Here is a 16,582-nt window from a genome sequence, read left to right as displayed (position 1 = left end):
TGCGAGTCACTTCGTCAACAACTTATTCTATGGTCGGTGCTCTCAACAAGCTTCCGATCGCAGTCAGTGGGCTCGTCTTTTTCGACGCGCCTGTCAGCGTCCCGAGTGTATCTGCCATTTTCGTGGGTTTCGTTAGTGGCATTGTCTACGCTTTAGCGAAGGTCAAGCAACAGACGCAAGCTAAGACGGGCTCCCTACCTACTTCAAGTACGGGTCCGATGAGCGCAAGCATGCAAAGCGCGAGGGATTCATTCAAATCATGAAGAGATCGCTCCAGACGCGAAGAGCAGAGATCTAAATGCCTGAAAGATCTTAGCGGGAAAATGATGAGTGAAGGTTTAATCACATCATGGTAAAGCGGTATTCATCCTTAGGTGCGCGGCGTCCGGTCAGGCACAAATGTTAGCAGGATAGAGGAGGATATTCTGAAGCAGATAGGTGGCTTGGTTTTCCCAGTCGCTTGGCTTATGAGATGTTCTGGAGCAAGATGGTCCAAATTCGCTCTATCGCACGATTTTTTTGCGAGAGAAGTTGAATTCATTGTACATATACGGCGAGGTATTGGACGGTTAGAGATCCTTTAATAGAACAAACATCCCTCCACGTGACCATGGGCCCTCCATGTCACAAATGGCACTTCAGCTTTACACTAACTTTTCGCTTGTTGAATCTTTCAGTCCTAACCTTCTGTCTTTCAACTCTCGTTGTCTCCTGCCGTCTTGACACGCTCGTCATGGGCACCAACAAACACACTGCGCCTTTGCCTTGCTAGCATGAGCGTCTCACATGGTCTGGGGCTTGTCCCAAGTATTTTCGATTCACAGGCTAATTCCGCCGTGCCGTAGATGCATCATCGCAACTCCCGCAAAGCCAGCAATCAACGTACGGATCGCCCTGTTCTCTTGCTCAAGGTCTACTGATATGTATGATCTAGGCTTCCGTTCATACAAGGCTTCCTTCTTGGCCAGCTCTCAATCGTCGTCTTCATTGGCGCATTCATCAAATTCTTCGTCTTTGGAGAGATCCCCTCTCAGGACTCGAAAGCGTCTTCACGCCAACTAGCTAGACAGCAGACACAGCACCATGTCCGTTCCAACTCTCTCATTTCGGCGTCGCCTCGAAGTGTGAAGACGCAGCGCTCCGGCTCTAGCGTCCACCGATCTCTACCGCGCCTGAGTGCCGCTACAATCCTCTCCAAAACATACTACAACGTAGATTCGCACCAGCCCGAGTCTCTCGACTGGTTCAATGTGCTCATAGCACAAACTATTGCTCAGTTCCGCGACGATGCAAACGAGGACAATGCTATTCTAACCTCCCTGACCTCGATCCTCAATGGCCAGCAAAAGCCAGATTTCCTCTCGGAAATTAAAGTGACAGAAATCAGTTTGGGCGACGAATTTCCTATCCTCAGCAATTGTCGAGTGCACCCTGTGGATCACGGTGAACAATCTGAAGACGCTCGACTCCAGGCCCGTATGGACGTCGATCTCAGCGACTTCATTACCCTCGGTGTCGACACAAAACTCATACTCAACTATCCGCGCCCTACTACAGCAGTCTTACCTGTCGCTCTCGCAGTTTCTGTGCTTCGCTTCTCAGGCACACTATCCGTTTCCTTCTCTCCCTCATCGACGACACCTTCGCCATCAAGCACTTCCTCGCAGCCGCAGCCATCCACGCAGACGCCAACCTCTCTTGCCTTTTCTTTCCTTCCGGATTATCGACTTGATCTGAGCGTCCGCTCATTGGTCGGGTCAAGATCGAGGCTACAGGACATACCAAAGATTTCTCAATTGGTGGAGAGCCGTTTGCATCAGTGGATTGATGAGCGGTGCGTAGAGCCAAGAGTACAGCATGTGGTCTTGCCGAGCTTTTGGCCGAGGAAGAAGAATATGCGGGGTCCTGGAAGTGATGGCGGGGCGGAACTCGGTAGTGAGGTAAAAAAGGGCACAATGGTGGATGGCAACGGGGATGCAGGAGGAATGGAAAGTAAGGATTTCGCCGAGGGGAGAAATGGGCAAGAGGGGCAAATAGAGAGCGAAAGGTCAAAGTTTGAGGAAGGCTTGAGATTGAGGAGGAAGGAGTATGAGATGCCTGGGTCGATGCCGGGCATGATGGTGAACTGAGTTTCACCGAATGCTAGAGAAGCTGTCATCTACCGCCAATCAATAGGATCTATCCTTAGAAGGACTCTTGATGTACTAGATACCCTGGGACCAATCACGCAGGGTCGTGGATTCCATTGATACAATTTTTGTTGTCCTCGAACGCAGGCGCCACTTGTGATTATCAGACAACCCTCTCTCAAGAAGGACGGTATAAAAGGCCACCTCACGCTGACATATTCTATCGATGGAACATGCAAGGTACAGCTACTGGCGAGGAGAGGGGCACGAAAACGGAGTCTTGCTTGATCAGAGCAGTCTTCGATGGGCTGACAAAGAGACAATTTGTGGGGAATTTCGATAGTTGACTTGACAATACATACATAGCAGATGTTGCAAACAGTGTACTCTTTACTGAATCGTCGGAAGGAAAGCACCAGTCAATGTCACCACCTAAATGAACTTCAACCTCCTAGCAGCCACCAAAGATATGACCACAAATACTGCAATCACACCAATGATTCCGAAGAACCAGCCAAGTCCATCTTGAGTCTTGCCAGGCACGTTCACGTTCATTCCGAACAAACCACAAATCAAATTCAAAGGCACCAAGATCGAAGCCAATAGTGTGATCTTGCTCAAAACTTCGTTAGCCGTATTCCCTTGAGCAAGATGATCCACGGAAAGCTGAGCCAGATAGTTACTATGCGATCTTGAGAGCATTTTCTCAAAGTGTCCAAGATTGCTCATCATGGTCACTACATGGTCCTGAATATCGCCGAGATACAAGCCTATTTCTCCACGAGGAGTGACGCTGTACTGTTCGTTGCAGCGCTTTGCAAAGCCTTTGATGACGTCTGCCTTGCCACCGAGAAGCCGCATCAGTGACATGACCTTTTTGCGACATTTGCCAATTTGGCGTAGGAGTGATGCGAAGTCTTCGGTGCGGGCGACGAAGACTTGATCTTCGATAGTATCGGCTTCAATTTCGACATTGTGGATCGGTGGACCGAACGTGTCGACAATGTTATCACTATTTTAGGTGCCAGTTAGCGTAAGGTAAGGGTTCTTTTTGGGGGAGTACGTACATCAGTGCATAGCAGATCCAATCAGCTGTCAATTCCATGTAATCCCTTAGTCGGCCAATCCGCTTACGAACATTGGCTGCATGAGGTGATGTCTCATACGTGATAGTGAGTAGGCCTTCTCGAAAAACTACCATGTAAACGTTGACAGGCTCCATATAATCCTCGTGCTTCTCGTCGACCTGAAAGAATGATCTAAAGCAGACGAAATAGTATTGGTCAAACAATTCCACTTTCTCACGGGGCTCCTGTGTGATAATATCCTCAGTAGTCAAACGGTGGATGCCGAAGGCTTTTTGCAAGACTTCCATTTCTTCTTCGTCTGGATTGAGGATATCCAGCCACCAAGCGCCTTTGTCTTTTGGGATATCGAACAAGTCTCGGAAAGTCTCGCCAGGAGCCAGAAGATCTACGAAGTCGGCAGCGTGAACGGTCTGCTGTAGGTTTGTAGAGAAGAAGCTGTAACGCATAGTTTCGGTGAGACTGGGCCGTCTTGGCTTGAGACCATCAGCACCCAATGCAGCGTCAGTCGCTGCATCTAATTTTTCATTCAGAACCGTGTCACTGTCGTCAATCGCACAATCTGAGCTTTGCTTGAGTGAAGGAGAACTGTGGGTCTTGATTGTGGGGATAGCCATGGCTTGAAGACCGATTACTCGCTTCGGTTTCCCACTGCCACAGCTGAAGCTATGTTTCTGCCGGAATCCATGCTGTAGGGGAAGTCTACTCACAGCCTGACTGGCAGCATACTCGTCGAGCTCTTCGAAATCAATCTTGGAAGCTTTGGATGGTTCCTCTGCAGTAGGAAAGCACACATCCTCTTCTGCAGCTCGAATAGAGGTACGGTCATCCTGGATGGTCGGGTTACGGATGCTGCCATTATTGAAGCTTGGCCGTTGATGATATGAAGCACCCGATATCGTGCGATGAATACGTAGGTCCAGATCAGATGCTCGGCTGTCAACTGTGTTCCTCCTCTCCCGGCGTCTTCCCTCCGCAAAAGCAGCGACAGAATCTGCTGGTGAAGATGATCTTGATGATGGAGAAGAATCTCTCGATTTGGGAGGGGGAGTGCGCGTGTTCCGGAGAGTCGCGCGCCTTGTGGTGACAGGACTGCTTGAGCCATGACGCTCAATGATATGTTCTCCACGCGCGCTCACATCATCATCAATCATAGCATGTTCAGAAGCTCGTGAGGGAGATGGCATGTCACGAAGCCCTTCATTGACTTGAAGCAGACCCGAATGAGATTGAGTCTTCTCTGAAAAATCCGGAACATTCAGCAAGCTGTGTCGGCTATCGACCGTGTCCCCTCGAGAGCGCGTCGAAGTCTGTTTGCGGTGGTCATCCAGATCAGATACTGGCGTGCTGAATCTTGTCTGCGATTGGTCGGACTTTGGTGACTCGTCCCCAGATCCATTTAAGGTAACAATTCGTGCGGCCATTTCTGTAACGATGCTAGGCGTACCAAAGTGTGGAGGAGGTCCAAATTTCGAGCCTGATATTGCTCAGGGGCTGAGAAAGGGAATTATAGGGAAACCCTAAGCAACCCCCAGGACGAAGAGACCGAGGCCTCCACTTCAGCAACGCCTTCCTCCAGCTTGATATGTCAATTTTTGTGATTCGTATTTTCTGTGCGCTTTTCTGCTCTCCTTTCCCTCCGTCGGTCAAGTTATGGAGGCTTTAGATCGCCTCCAACAAAGACCCAGAATCTTGGCCCAAGCAGCGGTCGAACAAAGGAATTCTGAACGAAATGAGGGCGGGCCACTTTGGAGGAGTGGACGTTTTGGTCTTGAGGAGACGCCAGAATTAGTTACTGGCCGGCGAAGAAGAGCACGAAAGATTTGGATCTTCCGTACTCAAGCGAGGGCCTGTAATTGAGATTGACGAGTGATGCTGCTTAACGTGCTGCTCAACAGGCTATCCAATTAATGCAGAGCTATAGCTGAGCTTCCAATCTGTGTAGGTTTTGGTATTGAAAGTTTGGGGACAAAGAAAGCTTCAGGGTTTACGTGAACATAAATAGGTAATGAATTCCAATGACACACCAGCGTGAGGGTTTTTTGGTTTTTCCGGCTCGGAGTCTCGGAGACCTGCGCTGGGTAAAGTTTGAGATAAGGTTGTGCGGCTAGATGCTTAAAAGTAGTCTAGACTCTAGGCCACGTGCAGCCGCCGAGTCGCGGCACAATTATTATGTCATCCATTTACAGTCTTGGTTGCTGTACCTCGAATAGTACACCAGATAAGTGTTCCCCTTGCTCGAGCGAGTGACTTTTACATGGTTTCCCTTTCAATCCGTCTTGATACTCCGGCCCCCTCCACTTCGTCAATCAGTTTCCTCAACTGAAACATATCAGCTTGGAAGGATCGTAAAAATAGCGGGCCTTACATTACCAACCCTGCCATTGACATTCCCATCTTGATCTCCTGCCGAGAGGCCAGGTCTACTGTGCAGATCACGCGCAGATTGGTTCGCGTGCTACTAGGCTGGAAGCGAAGCGCCGTCAGACTTTTTGAGACTCGGTCGTCTGGAACTTCTGCCTCGCCTGGAGCGAGGTCGTGTAATCGTCAATCTGGGGTATCGATCAGTACTAGAGCTTGGCAGACAAGTTGAGATATCTTAAACCAACCATCGTAAAATTCGTCCTCTTCATCAAGTTCAGCAAGCTGTTCAAAATTGAGCTTGTAGCGCAGTATCCCTCCAATGCCACCAAAGCCTTTGACGAATTGGTTGCCTTCGCTAGATCGGTCGGAAACGAATTCCAACTGCGCTCCGAAGTCCTTGTAGTGTTCCGCTAGCCATTCCAACATAGATCCTTGCTCCACTATCTCCATGTCTTGTCCGCTTTCTTTGTCTAAGAATTGCTCTCGCTGCGCTTCCTGTCCCTTACTAGTGTGAAGGATCACCTCAGATCCGCCCGAGGTACGTAGCACCCACCTGCACAATGAGATCAATGTCAGTCATAGTGTTCAAAGCATGTGTTTCCAGACACAAGGTTACACATCTCAATTCCTGGCACAAGTTTGACAGATCAAGCTGTGGTTGAGTAGAGGCAAAGTCCACTGAAGAAAGACGAACCTAGTAATTTCTAAATTCTCATAGACGATGAGTACTTCAACGGCGCTTCCCTCTAAGGCCTTTATAGTGTCATCAACTCCGTAGCAAACCTTTCCACTGTCCACGCTGATTTCGTCAAAGTATTTGCCGATGAGCTTTTTCTCCTGTATGAATTTGACATTACTCAAAGTTTCAGAAGCAAGTTCAATGGCTTGATTGAAACCGTTCTCGCCACCGTAAGATACGTCGACAACTTTTATGACCTTGCTGGACAAACGATTATCAAACATGTCGGATTGATTCAGGTCATTCTTAAAATCAGCAGATCCGGCAAGAATCAAGCCTGCGACGTTGACTTTGTCGGTTGTGATGAAATTCTGCACCGCCAATTCGGCCACTTTCCGGACATAATTGTGCCTCTTCTCCTCCCGAAGACGGGCGAAACGCAGCGCAGACTGTCCGCCCCGACCATGCTTCTTAGGTAAATCAACAGAGAACTTGTGAATCACATCCCTTGTATTGCCGCTCAGAGTGCCGAAGAGGGCGCCATTACCGTCCATGATAATGAACCCGAATTTCTGGTCAGACTCGAGGAGCTCACTCAAAGCCTCGGTATGAAACTTGTTATCACATAAGTAAAGGGATGTGTTGATGGGCTTGAAAGGCTCAAAATCGATATTGATCTTCCTCTCCTTTCCTTCAGAAGTGATAATTTCACCACAATAGACAACCAAGCCATTTGGAGGAACTTTGTTGTAAAGCTTCAGGCGCTGCTGTGTCGAGGTAATAGCGGAGAGCACCGATAGGCGATTGACTCGAGATTTGATATTAGACGCAGTGCCCTTAGGTGGTTAGCCTGTACGTATTGATGGGCGGTAGGTGACCTACAAACTCTTCAGCCAACATTTTTGCAGCACGAGACACTTGATCTTTCGGCGCTGCATCATAGTGGATCAGCACATGGTAAACATTTCATACCCAAGGTCATACTTACGAATAATCAGCGAGATCATGGAGGTTCCATTGCCTCGAGCAGCCTCAAGTCGCTTAATGAGTTTCTTGACTTTCCATATCTCAATATTCTTTTCCGCTTCGTTTCCTTGAGCAGAACTCATGTTTGCAATCCACGCTCTCTGGATCTTTCACCCAGACCAGCGGTTTCCGAAGCGTGCAAAATTGGGTCAGAAAGGTTCTTTGCAAGGAGGGAGATTTAACGCATCATTGAAGATCGAGAGTGGGTCGCACAAGAGCGCTTAATGGGCTGACTCCTCACTCCTGTGTCATGCCAAGAGGATGGAATTGCGCCGCCCTAGACCCCCCTAGAAGAATTCACGCCCAGTAAGGGATTGAAAACTCCTTATTCATCTTTCATCTCTTCTACATTTTGTGAGCACTGCCACCTTCCTTCGATGCCTGAAATTACAATTTGGTATAATGGGAAGCTGTCGCTTTCCAAAGCCGCCCTTTCCATTGTTTGTATATAAATTGTCAGGCCTTAGGGACTGCCACCGTATATTGCCCAGAGATATGCCTCGTCAGACTTAGCCAGTCATCTAGGTATGACCTAGGGCCCGAGGCAATAGTTTGTACTTTGCTTACCTATCGCAATCTTTATGCAGCCCCTTCATGAGCACGCCGCCCATGCCTCTCCCAGACACCACACCGGGTTGACGCCTGCCAGGCGACAAAAGGGCGCATGAAAATAATATATGCAAGCAGATTTTTCATATTATTTGTCAAGACACTGTGGCCGAGCGGTTAAGGCGTTTGATTAGAACGATTTATTTATAACCTCATACTCATCAAATTCTTTCGGGAGCGCAAGTTCGAATCTTGCCGGTGTCGTTATTCTTTTTATGGAGGTATTTACACGATGCACTGCGTCTGCCAAAGTGGACAAATGGTGGAGAGGATGGTCAGGAATTCACGGAGACCCCTGAGAATCACCAAGTAAAATTTTAGTACTGCGGTTGGTGGATAGACCAACAAAGGAAGGTGAGCCGGCCGGAACGACATTTTTAATTTTCTACTCCTATAAACATCCACACGTATTATTAATACAAGTAATACTATTTCGACATATTCACATGGCTTGCAAGCTCTGCAGTCCTTATAACAACACAGACATGCACGGTCATAATCACAGGAAAAAGCCAAGAATTGAGCACCCAGAAAGTATTTCATTGCCCTAAGAACTGCTTTCGTCCTGCTAGTTTGGAATCGAAATGAGAAGATGAAGGATAGTGAGATATATAAGGACATGGACACACTGGGCCAAAGATTGGAGCTGAAGTCGAATGGCCATTTTGCTGAGGCTCAACTTAATATGCACGCACTTTGTTGGCTTGTGACAAGACTTTTGGAACACAGTATAAAACCCTAGTGCGAATCTGAATTGTCAAGATCAGATGGGGAAATTTCATGGCGTATGCTTGTTAAACAGGGTCAAGCAGAGGCAACGTTAAATATCCTCGCTACATCACTGCTCTATTTCAGTGAAGGGTTTTACTGAGCCAAAGTCCAGTTGTTCACTTCTTATTTTCGTGAGTGATTCCTCTCTTTGGTAGAGGAAGGGTTGAGAATACCATTATCAGTGCCGGTAGGCTCATCTTTAGCCTATTTTAAGTTAGCTCTTTACACTCCCATATCCTCTCCTCTACACTCTCCAAGTTGCAACAATTATTCAACACTCTTGTTCTCTCTAGATCCCGCTTCTTCCTCAAGTCTTCTATCACATTAATACTAAAATAACATGGCTTCTCGACGCAGCCGTTCTTCGAGTCAGCAGGAAAATCCCACACAAATCCCAATCACCTTCCGTCTGCCGAGGAGCGCCTCAGTCATAGAAACACCAGAATACACCGATTTTATTTCTGCCGAGAAGTCGTCACGGATGATCCTCCGGCAAGTACGCTCGGAACCCTGGATGCAGTGTGTTGACGTGCGGGGTGTTACCGCTCAGCATCTGCAAGCCTTCCAGACTCTGACTTGCAGAGTATATTGCGATGCAAGCCATCTCTGAAAAGCGATCCCCGGGTTAAACATGCAACGCTTTGCTACTACTGATCTTGGCCAATAAGTCGCGAGCAACTACAGGATGTTCTTGCCCGTTTGCTAGAACAAATTTTTTTCCAAGCGAACGCAACATTGGACGATTATCTGCCACATAGCAAGACCCGGTCAACTTATTACCATCCTTTGTATCGGTAAGACGGCGTATCCGAGCACTCCGTACGGATGATTCAAGGAAGACTTGCAAAAAGGTCGAGGCTCATCGTAATTCCGCCTTTTCCTGTCCACCTTAAAATCCGTCTACCCTCAAGTCTATGCGAACGGATATTCATATTCATTGAGCGACTCGATGATAGCCTGGCTTTTGACAGAAGGCAGCCATAAGCTGGAGATCATTAGGGATACATATGAACGATTCCTCATATTCTTTTTTAAACCCTACGCGCTTCTCGATTAGTAGTACGGGGGCAATTCGATGTGCCGCTAATCGAGGATGAGAGCCTATTCTACAAGTGTGGAACATCAACAGTCATCAAAGCTCAGTCGCTGCTGCATTTATGTTCTTCTAAAATACGTGATTCCATTCGTACATCTTTCCAGGAGATGACAAATGGGACCGAGACTCCAGGCTCAATATCTAGGGATAAGGCGATAGCGGTCTATGCAAGATATTTGAAGGCATTATGTCACCAGGGTACTGCACAAGTCATCAATGGACAGAACATCGTTGCTTTTTGCGGTCTAGGGGTCTTTGGCACATGCTTCAATGAAGGTCTAGGAATTTTTCGCAGGACAGAGCAAGCACGCAAATTTTATCAGAGACATGTTAGGACATCTCATTAGATGGGAACAAAGAGATGGAAGATGCACTTTTAGGCATATGGAGCAACTTTTCGCGTTCAGCAATCTATTCAATTGGTCGTCAGCTCCAATCAAGACCGTCCGGGTAGCATCAGTAAGCGATCAAGAGCGAATCCTTTCCGTTATCATCGATCTCATTACACATGTATCCTCATCTAGGCATTTCTCAGGCGCTGGTTGGATTTGACACGTCCCCTGATTCTTGTCACGCTTGGTCATCTTTCTTCTGGGATTGTGAGCTCGAGTTTTCATGGGCGAAGCCGCTTGGGCAACAACAGGTAAATATTCCTAAATCTCAGTCGTCCTGGAGATCTGAGAAAGTACAGCGGTTACTTGAAGCATGTTGGTTGAGCTCGACTCGTTTATTTTATGGACCCGAAAACTGAGCCGGACCAATCCATGAGATGCAAAAGTGCATTCATAACAATCCCGCACGTACACCCGGGGTACGATTCAAAAAGCACGCAAAGTGTCTCGCAGCGAAGAATATATCTATTGACCAATAGTCTTACCTGGCTCTACATTGACACGGCAATCGATGTAGTGAGAAGTAATCGAGTCGATCTCAATAATCGTCAGAGGCTTTGTGAAATAATCATGCAGCGCCGATGCTAGACTGACTGACTCTGGATCTGGGCGTGCATTTGAAGGCGCCAAGACAGTTGAAAAATGTCTGGCATATATTGCGAGGCGACGATCTTCAGGGGAGTAAGAAACCAAAGCTACCGCCCCCATCTAGATCCAAAAATAGGAGCAAAGGTAGTGACTACGCAGATGGAGAGGCACTGGTATTTCTTGAGGGATACCTCGACTTTTAATGGACTAACCAGGTTCTCGAAGACCATGAGGATCGGAAGATCTAATGAGACTGTCATGAAACTCATCGAATGCCCTTTCATCAATCTTTCCCTGGATGATGTTCTTGATAGGAGATTTGAGAATGACGCTAAATTCGCTGGAATGGCTTCAGACAAGGCGGTGCAAAAGCACGTGCCTCGAAAGGCGAAGAAGTCTAATTAAAAAGCCAACTATGATTTGACCACTGTCTCTGAAGCTTCATTAGAAAATTCAAGTTTTGTCAACGCTTTTCCGAATACATTCGCCGATGCAGCTCGAGTTATACCGACGTACACTCCAACGGCCAGTATCTTATGGATGGGTGAAGAAAATGTTGACGACGAGCTTGAGGAGAGCCTTCCTCCAGATGGTGAAGGACAATTGGATCCAAGCCAACCTTTGTCTCACAAGCATAAATATCACAAGAGATTGACAGATGAAAATATGACGACGGTTAAGACATCTTCGAAATCTTCCAAGCCTTCGAAAACCAAGGTTAGGAAGTCCTCTGAAGATAGTTTACAAGACTCGCACTTTGTCAATATCTTTCAAGGTATACTCGCCGATAATACTCAGTCTATGTCAAGTGACACTCCAATAAACGATCCGGGATGGGTAAAGGAAGAAAGTATTGATGCTTTGCTTGACTTTAACCAAGATTTCGACATTGAATGCCAGTCAGACTCTGGCCTACATGCGTCCTATATGCGGGAGTTTATGCTCGATATTGAGCCAGCGCAACGGACAGTCCGAGAGCCACATTCATTGGAACGATTGAGACAGGCATATCGTTTGTGGGAAGCCCAAATCGGAGGTCTTCACGAAACTTTGGCCAGGGTCGATCGAAACCGGGGGGCTTGGGAGAATTTCCTTCTCGATCAGCCAAAGAACCACTGGATACTTGCTTGTTTCGCTGCTATGCAGAGCTACGATGCCATGTGTCCAGGAAAACAAGTATTTTGTTCAGCTATCGCCCGCAAGGCGCAATGAATGACCGTGATTTCTTGCAGCGTCGGAAAGCTTTTCAAGCGGCGTGTGAAAACTAGAGGCAGCAACAAGAAAATTGGATCGAGGCGAGGCAAAAATGTAAGAAGTACAAGAGGTCGCTCAAGTGGATAGCGGAAATGGATGGAAGTGAAGTCGGGATCGATAAACATTGTCATATGACGATAATGTGCTGGGACGATGAAGACGATGAAAGCGTTGTTTGGATGACTGTACTGAGATCAGCCAGAACTTCTACCTGGCTTGACAGGAGAACGATCGATTTCCATACGTATGGCATAGACATTAGGGATGAGAGCTATACAAAGTGTCTTTCGTGGGCTTCGGATGCTCCTGCCACCATCCCAAAAGAACGATTCCTCACTTCTTGCTACGAAGAGGACATAATCTGGCTGTGGGAACAAGCCACCCACATCAAATATGATCTAGAAAGTCCGGTCTTACGAATAAAAGACGCGCCCTCCCAAAGATACGGGGCAGCAGGAGCACCGATACCGCTAGTCTGGACCCCTACGCAGAAGTTCGTGCCATATGTTGGTCAGCCTCGTGAGAATGATGAATTGTGGCTTCTCAAAGAGTATTTGGATAATTTCTGTCCGAGGGCTGGTGATTTTTGCACGGGAACCAAAGAGACTTTTCCTTAAAGGAAACGCAGACATTGAGAGATTCTTATGGTAAGTCTTCGCTATTCACTTTCCATATAGTGCTTCACTGGTCTCCATACCTTAATCTTGTGGTTTTCCTTAGGTTCTTAAGCTTGCCAAAGTACAGAGAGCATCCGTACGTCAAAGAATGGATCGAGACTCTACAGAATGCGGGAAAACGTAAGACCTGAAGTTATTCGGGATAACATTGCCAACAAGGTCCATGTGAGTCATCACATTCCCGGATAGAATGATATATTGAACATGAAAGCCTAATTCTGCAAACGCATAGTTGTCCACCAAACGCCATGGGCGCGAGGATTCAGCTGCTGAGAAGCAGGAATTTAAGCGATTGAAGGTCGAAGACCAGGAATAGGAAGATGAGAGGTTGGATGATCATTCAAGACTCTGCGGAAGAGGGGAGCAGCATTGGATTTGAAGGCGGGCGAATTTGGAGTTTGGACGCAATAGACTTTGGTGTGATATCTTGATGGACTGAAGAGAGATTGGGTCTTTTTCGCAAAGCGTGTTTTAAACATTCTCAGCAAGACTTTGAGATTGAAAGTTCCACCTACACCGTTTGCTAATTGATGACGTTGGAATCACTGACCGAGAAAAGTACGCCTCTAACCGACCCGTCAAATCTTCAGTTCCCCTTTGCCTATTTCATTGGTTTTTATGAGGCCCGAGGGTCGGTGTATCTGAACGTTGCCGCGCCAAATTATAGGCGCTAATTGGGAGGTAAGGCCGCCTTATACAGCCCGCCTGTTGGCAGCTTTCCTGGGCAGACCCCCTAAAACGCCCCCTAAAATTGGATTTGGCGCGGCAATGTTCAAACACACCAACCCTCGGTCGTTAACAGTGATAAGATAAGATAATTAAGTTTTCGCTCAAAAGCTTAGCATAATGCGGAATTTGCTCCGCTATTTACATTGTCTCGACCTTTAAGACATACTTAGAAGGGATCAGATTGGCTCTTAATTATTACTCTATATAGCAAAAAAATCCGAATTAACGAACTGAGACTAGCTTTTCGGAGTCCTATTACCTTATTTAGGCAGTTAGATAGAGCATATCTATGTTTCGGGAGTATGTTTTAGAGGTAAGCATTGTGCGATTGCTCTCAAGACATCGAAAAAGGGTAAAAAGAACTCCGAATTAACGAATTGATCAGGCCGAGACTTGAACTCGGGGCCTTTTCCGCTAAACGTCTGTTAAGGAAACGTGATGACCAACTACACCACCCGACCAATAATTCCTCAATTGGTGTATTTAAAAATATATCGTGTTTATCCTTTGGTCAAAATGCATTGATGTTGCTTGCCGATTCCTGACTGGTGATAATGAGGATTAGACTAGGGTTTTAACCCAGGACCTTATCCGTACTCGATTAGTTATCAAAACTATTCGATGTTGAGGATACGAAATAACCAATTACTTCGTCCAACATTTACTAAAAGCTACAACTTGTAATATATAAACCAATTGACACGAGTCTAGCTCTTCGTATTGACGTGGGGTGCTGTTGGAATTAGAAGAATTCCGACATGGGAACTGGCGGCGGTTTAGCCGACATGCAATCTACGTAATTAACCAGCTAAGGTATCGCAGCACTTACTAACTAAGATGTCCTGGGACAGACTTCATGGGACATTGCTGGACCCTGAGAACAGAGGGTCAGGAGAAGGAGACGTCATAGGACTCCAACAGTCCTAAAAGGTCTAGCGAGCGGAACCCTGAGGAGGGCGCTCAGGATGTTCAGCAGGATCAGTCCCTGCGCTCACTGAGCATACTGATCACGAGTCTATAGAAGCAGATAGAATTCCCAGGTAGACGAGACCTCCTACTCGTGTTCAATAACAATCTCATCCTTACTTGAAGCTTTGAGAAGTTGTGACTATAAGCAATCGGTGCCCTACTCGCAGTACTCGATCCCAAAGAACCAACCTTGCTGCACCAGAGCCTTGCCTAGTGATCCTCCACTATTCTATGTAAACCTAGGGAATAGCCACCAAAACAAGAAAATAAGATACCGCCTTTGGCGCACTCTACACACTATCCTAAGAAGCAACGTTCTTACTGAAGCTTCGATATATTCTGGCCGGTGACAAAGGCTAGACATTCAATTGAGATTAGGTACATGTATCGGAGTTGTTGGGCTTGACCTGCATGCCTCTACCTTCAAAACTGCAGGTTCACCATATTGGTAACGCAGTACACCTTGCACTGTCATGGTGTGGTCTCACAGGCTATTTCGAAATGTACTTCAAGTGATTTGCAACTTATGCAAGTCGCCCTAGAACGCCCAATGACACCGGCTCTTAGAGAAATCCAAGTCCCTTAACTTTGCTTGCATTCTGCGGCTTCTTGCTTCGGTTTCGAAGTGTCATCCTAGGGAACAGCATCAGTTGAGTCATTCATAGAGCGGCAAGAGCAACGTACCTCGTCTTCTGACTCCTCTTCATCGTCGCGATCTTCGCTTAGCTCCTCATCGTCGTCATCGTCTTCATCCTCAAATTCTCCCTCGGCTAGATCGTCCTCATCCAGGCCTTCGAACTGGAGCGCCTCTCCAGTAAACCAATCAATTGCACGTGGGATGAGCTTCTCCTTGACATCCTCGCCAAGCTGATAGTCTAATTCTAATCGCTCTTCGATGTCAGAAGAAGTTTCATCTTCGTCGCCTTCTGGAGCCTTGGGTGGGTTGAAGAAATTGAAGAAGGAATCTCTTGGCACAGTCTTCTTTATAACTCGAGTCTGCTTGGTGTTCTTGTTGCGTTGTTTCTTTTGCTCTATCTTCACTGTGAGATCCTTGCCAACCTTCCAGTCTATTGTGTCTCCTTCTGCATGGTCATATATGAACTCGCCACCATAACTGCTCTCTTCCTGGTAGAAGTATGTTTTCGTCAAAACATTGTTAGTGAAGAATTCGTTATCACTAAACTCAAATATCAGACGAAAGCCAGGCTTTTCCAGATATTCCATTCGAATGTCAGTGAGTTTGCTCAGCGCTGGCTCGTCGACATCCGTGATCAATTCTGCAAGTGAGACCTGGTTCTTCATGGCCGATAGCCAGAATTCCGGAATGCCTTTCATATCTTCCTCCTCTTTGTCTGCAGCGGCATCTGGTTTCGTACTCTCCTCATCGTCGTCGTCGTTATCGTCCTCCTCCTCCTTCTCGCCCGCTTTGACATCCTCTTCGGTCGGTTCCGCAGTGCCATTAACGATCCTCGCCCTCCTTTCGTACAATGGACTGTACTTCTTAAAAAATCGCTTTTCGAGCTCTAAGACTTCCTCCTGGAATTCAGCTTCAAGCTTGGCATGCTCTTTCTGTACACCTTTGAGACCTGCGACTCGACGGCGTACAGTCGCCGGCAGTGACTCTACGTAGCCCGAAGATCGACCGACGAGCGTGCCAAGTTTACCTTGAATCAAATTGACAAGTTTGGGGTTTTGGGCAAAGATTGAAGCGGCGGCTGCCTTATCGAGATCCTCTTTTCAAGACAAAAAGCAGTTAGTGGCATGAAGGCAAGTAGAGACGGAGAGGATTGGCGGATAGATTGTACCTTCTTTTATGCTGGCAATGCCGGGCTGCTGAGCATGTGAAGAGATAGGAGCATTTTGGGCGGGGGTATTCTGTGGTGTCCTTCAGATTCCTCTGATTAATAACACCCTCATACAATGTAGAGTGCTTGGTACTCACGGTGCTGTGGGCAAATCAAGCTTCTTGTTGCGAATAGGCTCGGACATTTTTACGGCGTATCTACTGAGAAGGATGGAGTACTTCAGAAATCCTAAGCTGTGAAGATCTTGACTGAACGAAGCAGTCCCCAAAAATTCTTTGGGTGCGAATTTGCCGGGTTGAGTGGCGGTCACACGCTTGGACGCGCTACTGGAGCTAGCCAAAGCTTCCACTTCGATTCCTCTTTCGGCTAGCCTCTTCAACACCTGGTGATACCCTCGACCCTTGATCTT

At 47.1% G+C, this 16,582-nt stretch overlaps 4 protein-coding genes and 2 non-coding genes across 6 annotated transcripts; 3 read left to right on the top strand and 3 right to left on the bottom strand.

Moving 5' to 3' along the window:
- Positions 1–29: 29 nt before the first annotated feature.
- KY384_003767 (uncharacterized protein) lies at positions 30–2,129 on the top strand (the record flags this gene model as incomplete). The annotated part of the gene is made up of 3 exons (XM_044812278.1): positions 30–207; positions 846–882; positions 935–2,129. The coding sequence occupies 3 exons, from the start codon at positions 30–32 to the stop codon at positions 2,127–2,129; spliced, it is 1,410 nt and encodes a 469-aa protein (XP_044671411.1).
- A 432-nt stretch (positions 2,130–2,561) lies between these two features.
- KY384_003766 (uncharacterized protein) lies at positions 2,562–7,366 on the bottom strand (the record flags this gene model as incomplete). The annotated part of the gene is made up of 8 exons (XM_044812277.1): positions 2,562–3,141; positions 3,197–4,691; positions 5,242–5,291; positions 5,583–5,739; positions 5,824–6,131; positions 6,273–7,093; positions 7,140–7,189; positions 7,246–7,366. The coding sequence occupies 8 exons, from the start codon at positions 7,364–7,366 to the stop codon at positions 2,562–2,564; spliced, it is 3,582 nt and encodes a 1,193-aa protein (XP_044671410.1).
- A 625-nt stretch (positions 7,367–7,991) lies between these two features.
- Positions 7,992–8,096, top strand: KY384_003765. The gene has a single exon. It is a non-coding gene; the product is annotated as a tRNA-Ser (tRNA).
- A 2,988-nt stretch (positions 8,097–11,084) lies between these two features.
- KY384_003764 (uncharacterized protein) lies at positions 11,085–12,610 on the top strand (the record flags this gene model as incomplete). Its single annotated transcript, XM_044812276.1, has 3 exons — positions 11,085–11,134; positions 11,198–11,915; positions 12,008–12,610. 3 exons carry the CDS (start codon positions 11,085–11,087, stop codon positions 12,608–12,610), a joined length of 1,371 nt encoding a protein of 456 aa, XP_044671409.1.
- A 1,167-nt stretch (positions 12,611–13,777) lies between these two features.
- Positions 13,778–13,860, bottom strand: KY384_003763. Its single transcript has one exon. It is a non-coding gene; the product is annotated as a tRNA-Val (tRNA).
- A 1,090-nt stretch (positions 13,861–14,950) lies between these two features.
- KY384_003762 (uncharacterized protein) lies at positions 14,951–16,357 on the bottom strand (the record flags this gene model as incomplete). The annotated part of the gene is made up of 4 exons (XM_044812275.1): positions 14,951–15,001; positions 15,053–16,101; positions 16,174–16,253; positions 16,311–16,357. The coding sequence occupies 4 exons, from the start codon at positions 16,355–16,357 to the stop codon at positions 14,951–14,953; spliced, it is 1,227 nt and encodes a 408-aa protein (XP_044671408.1).
- Between the last annotated feature and the right edge of the window lie 225 nt (positions 16,358–16,582).

The sequence above is a fragment of the Bacidia gigantensis genome (genome assembly GCF_019456465.1).
Source record: "Bacidia gigantensis strain McMullin 20006 chromosome Unknown contig_180, whole genome shotgun sequence".
Lineage (NCBI taxonomy): Eukaryota > Fungi > Ascomycota > Lecanoromycetes > Lecanorales > Ramalinaceae > Bacidia > Bacidia gigantensis.
The sequence above is the reverse complement of the archived record's forward strand: the minus strand, read 5'-3'. Positions and strand labels throughout refer to the sequence as shown.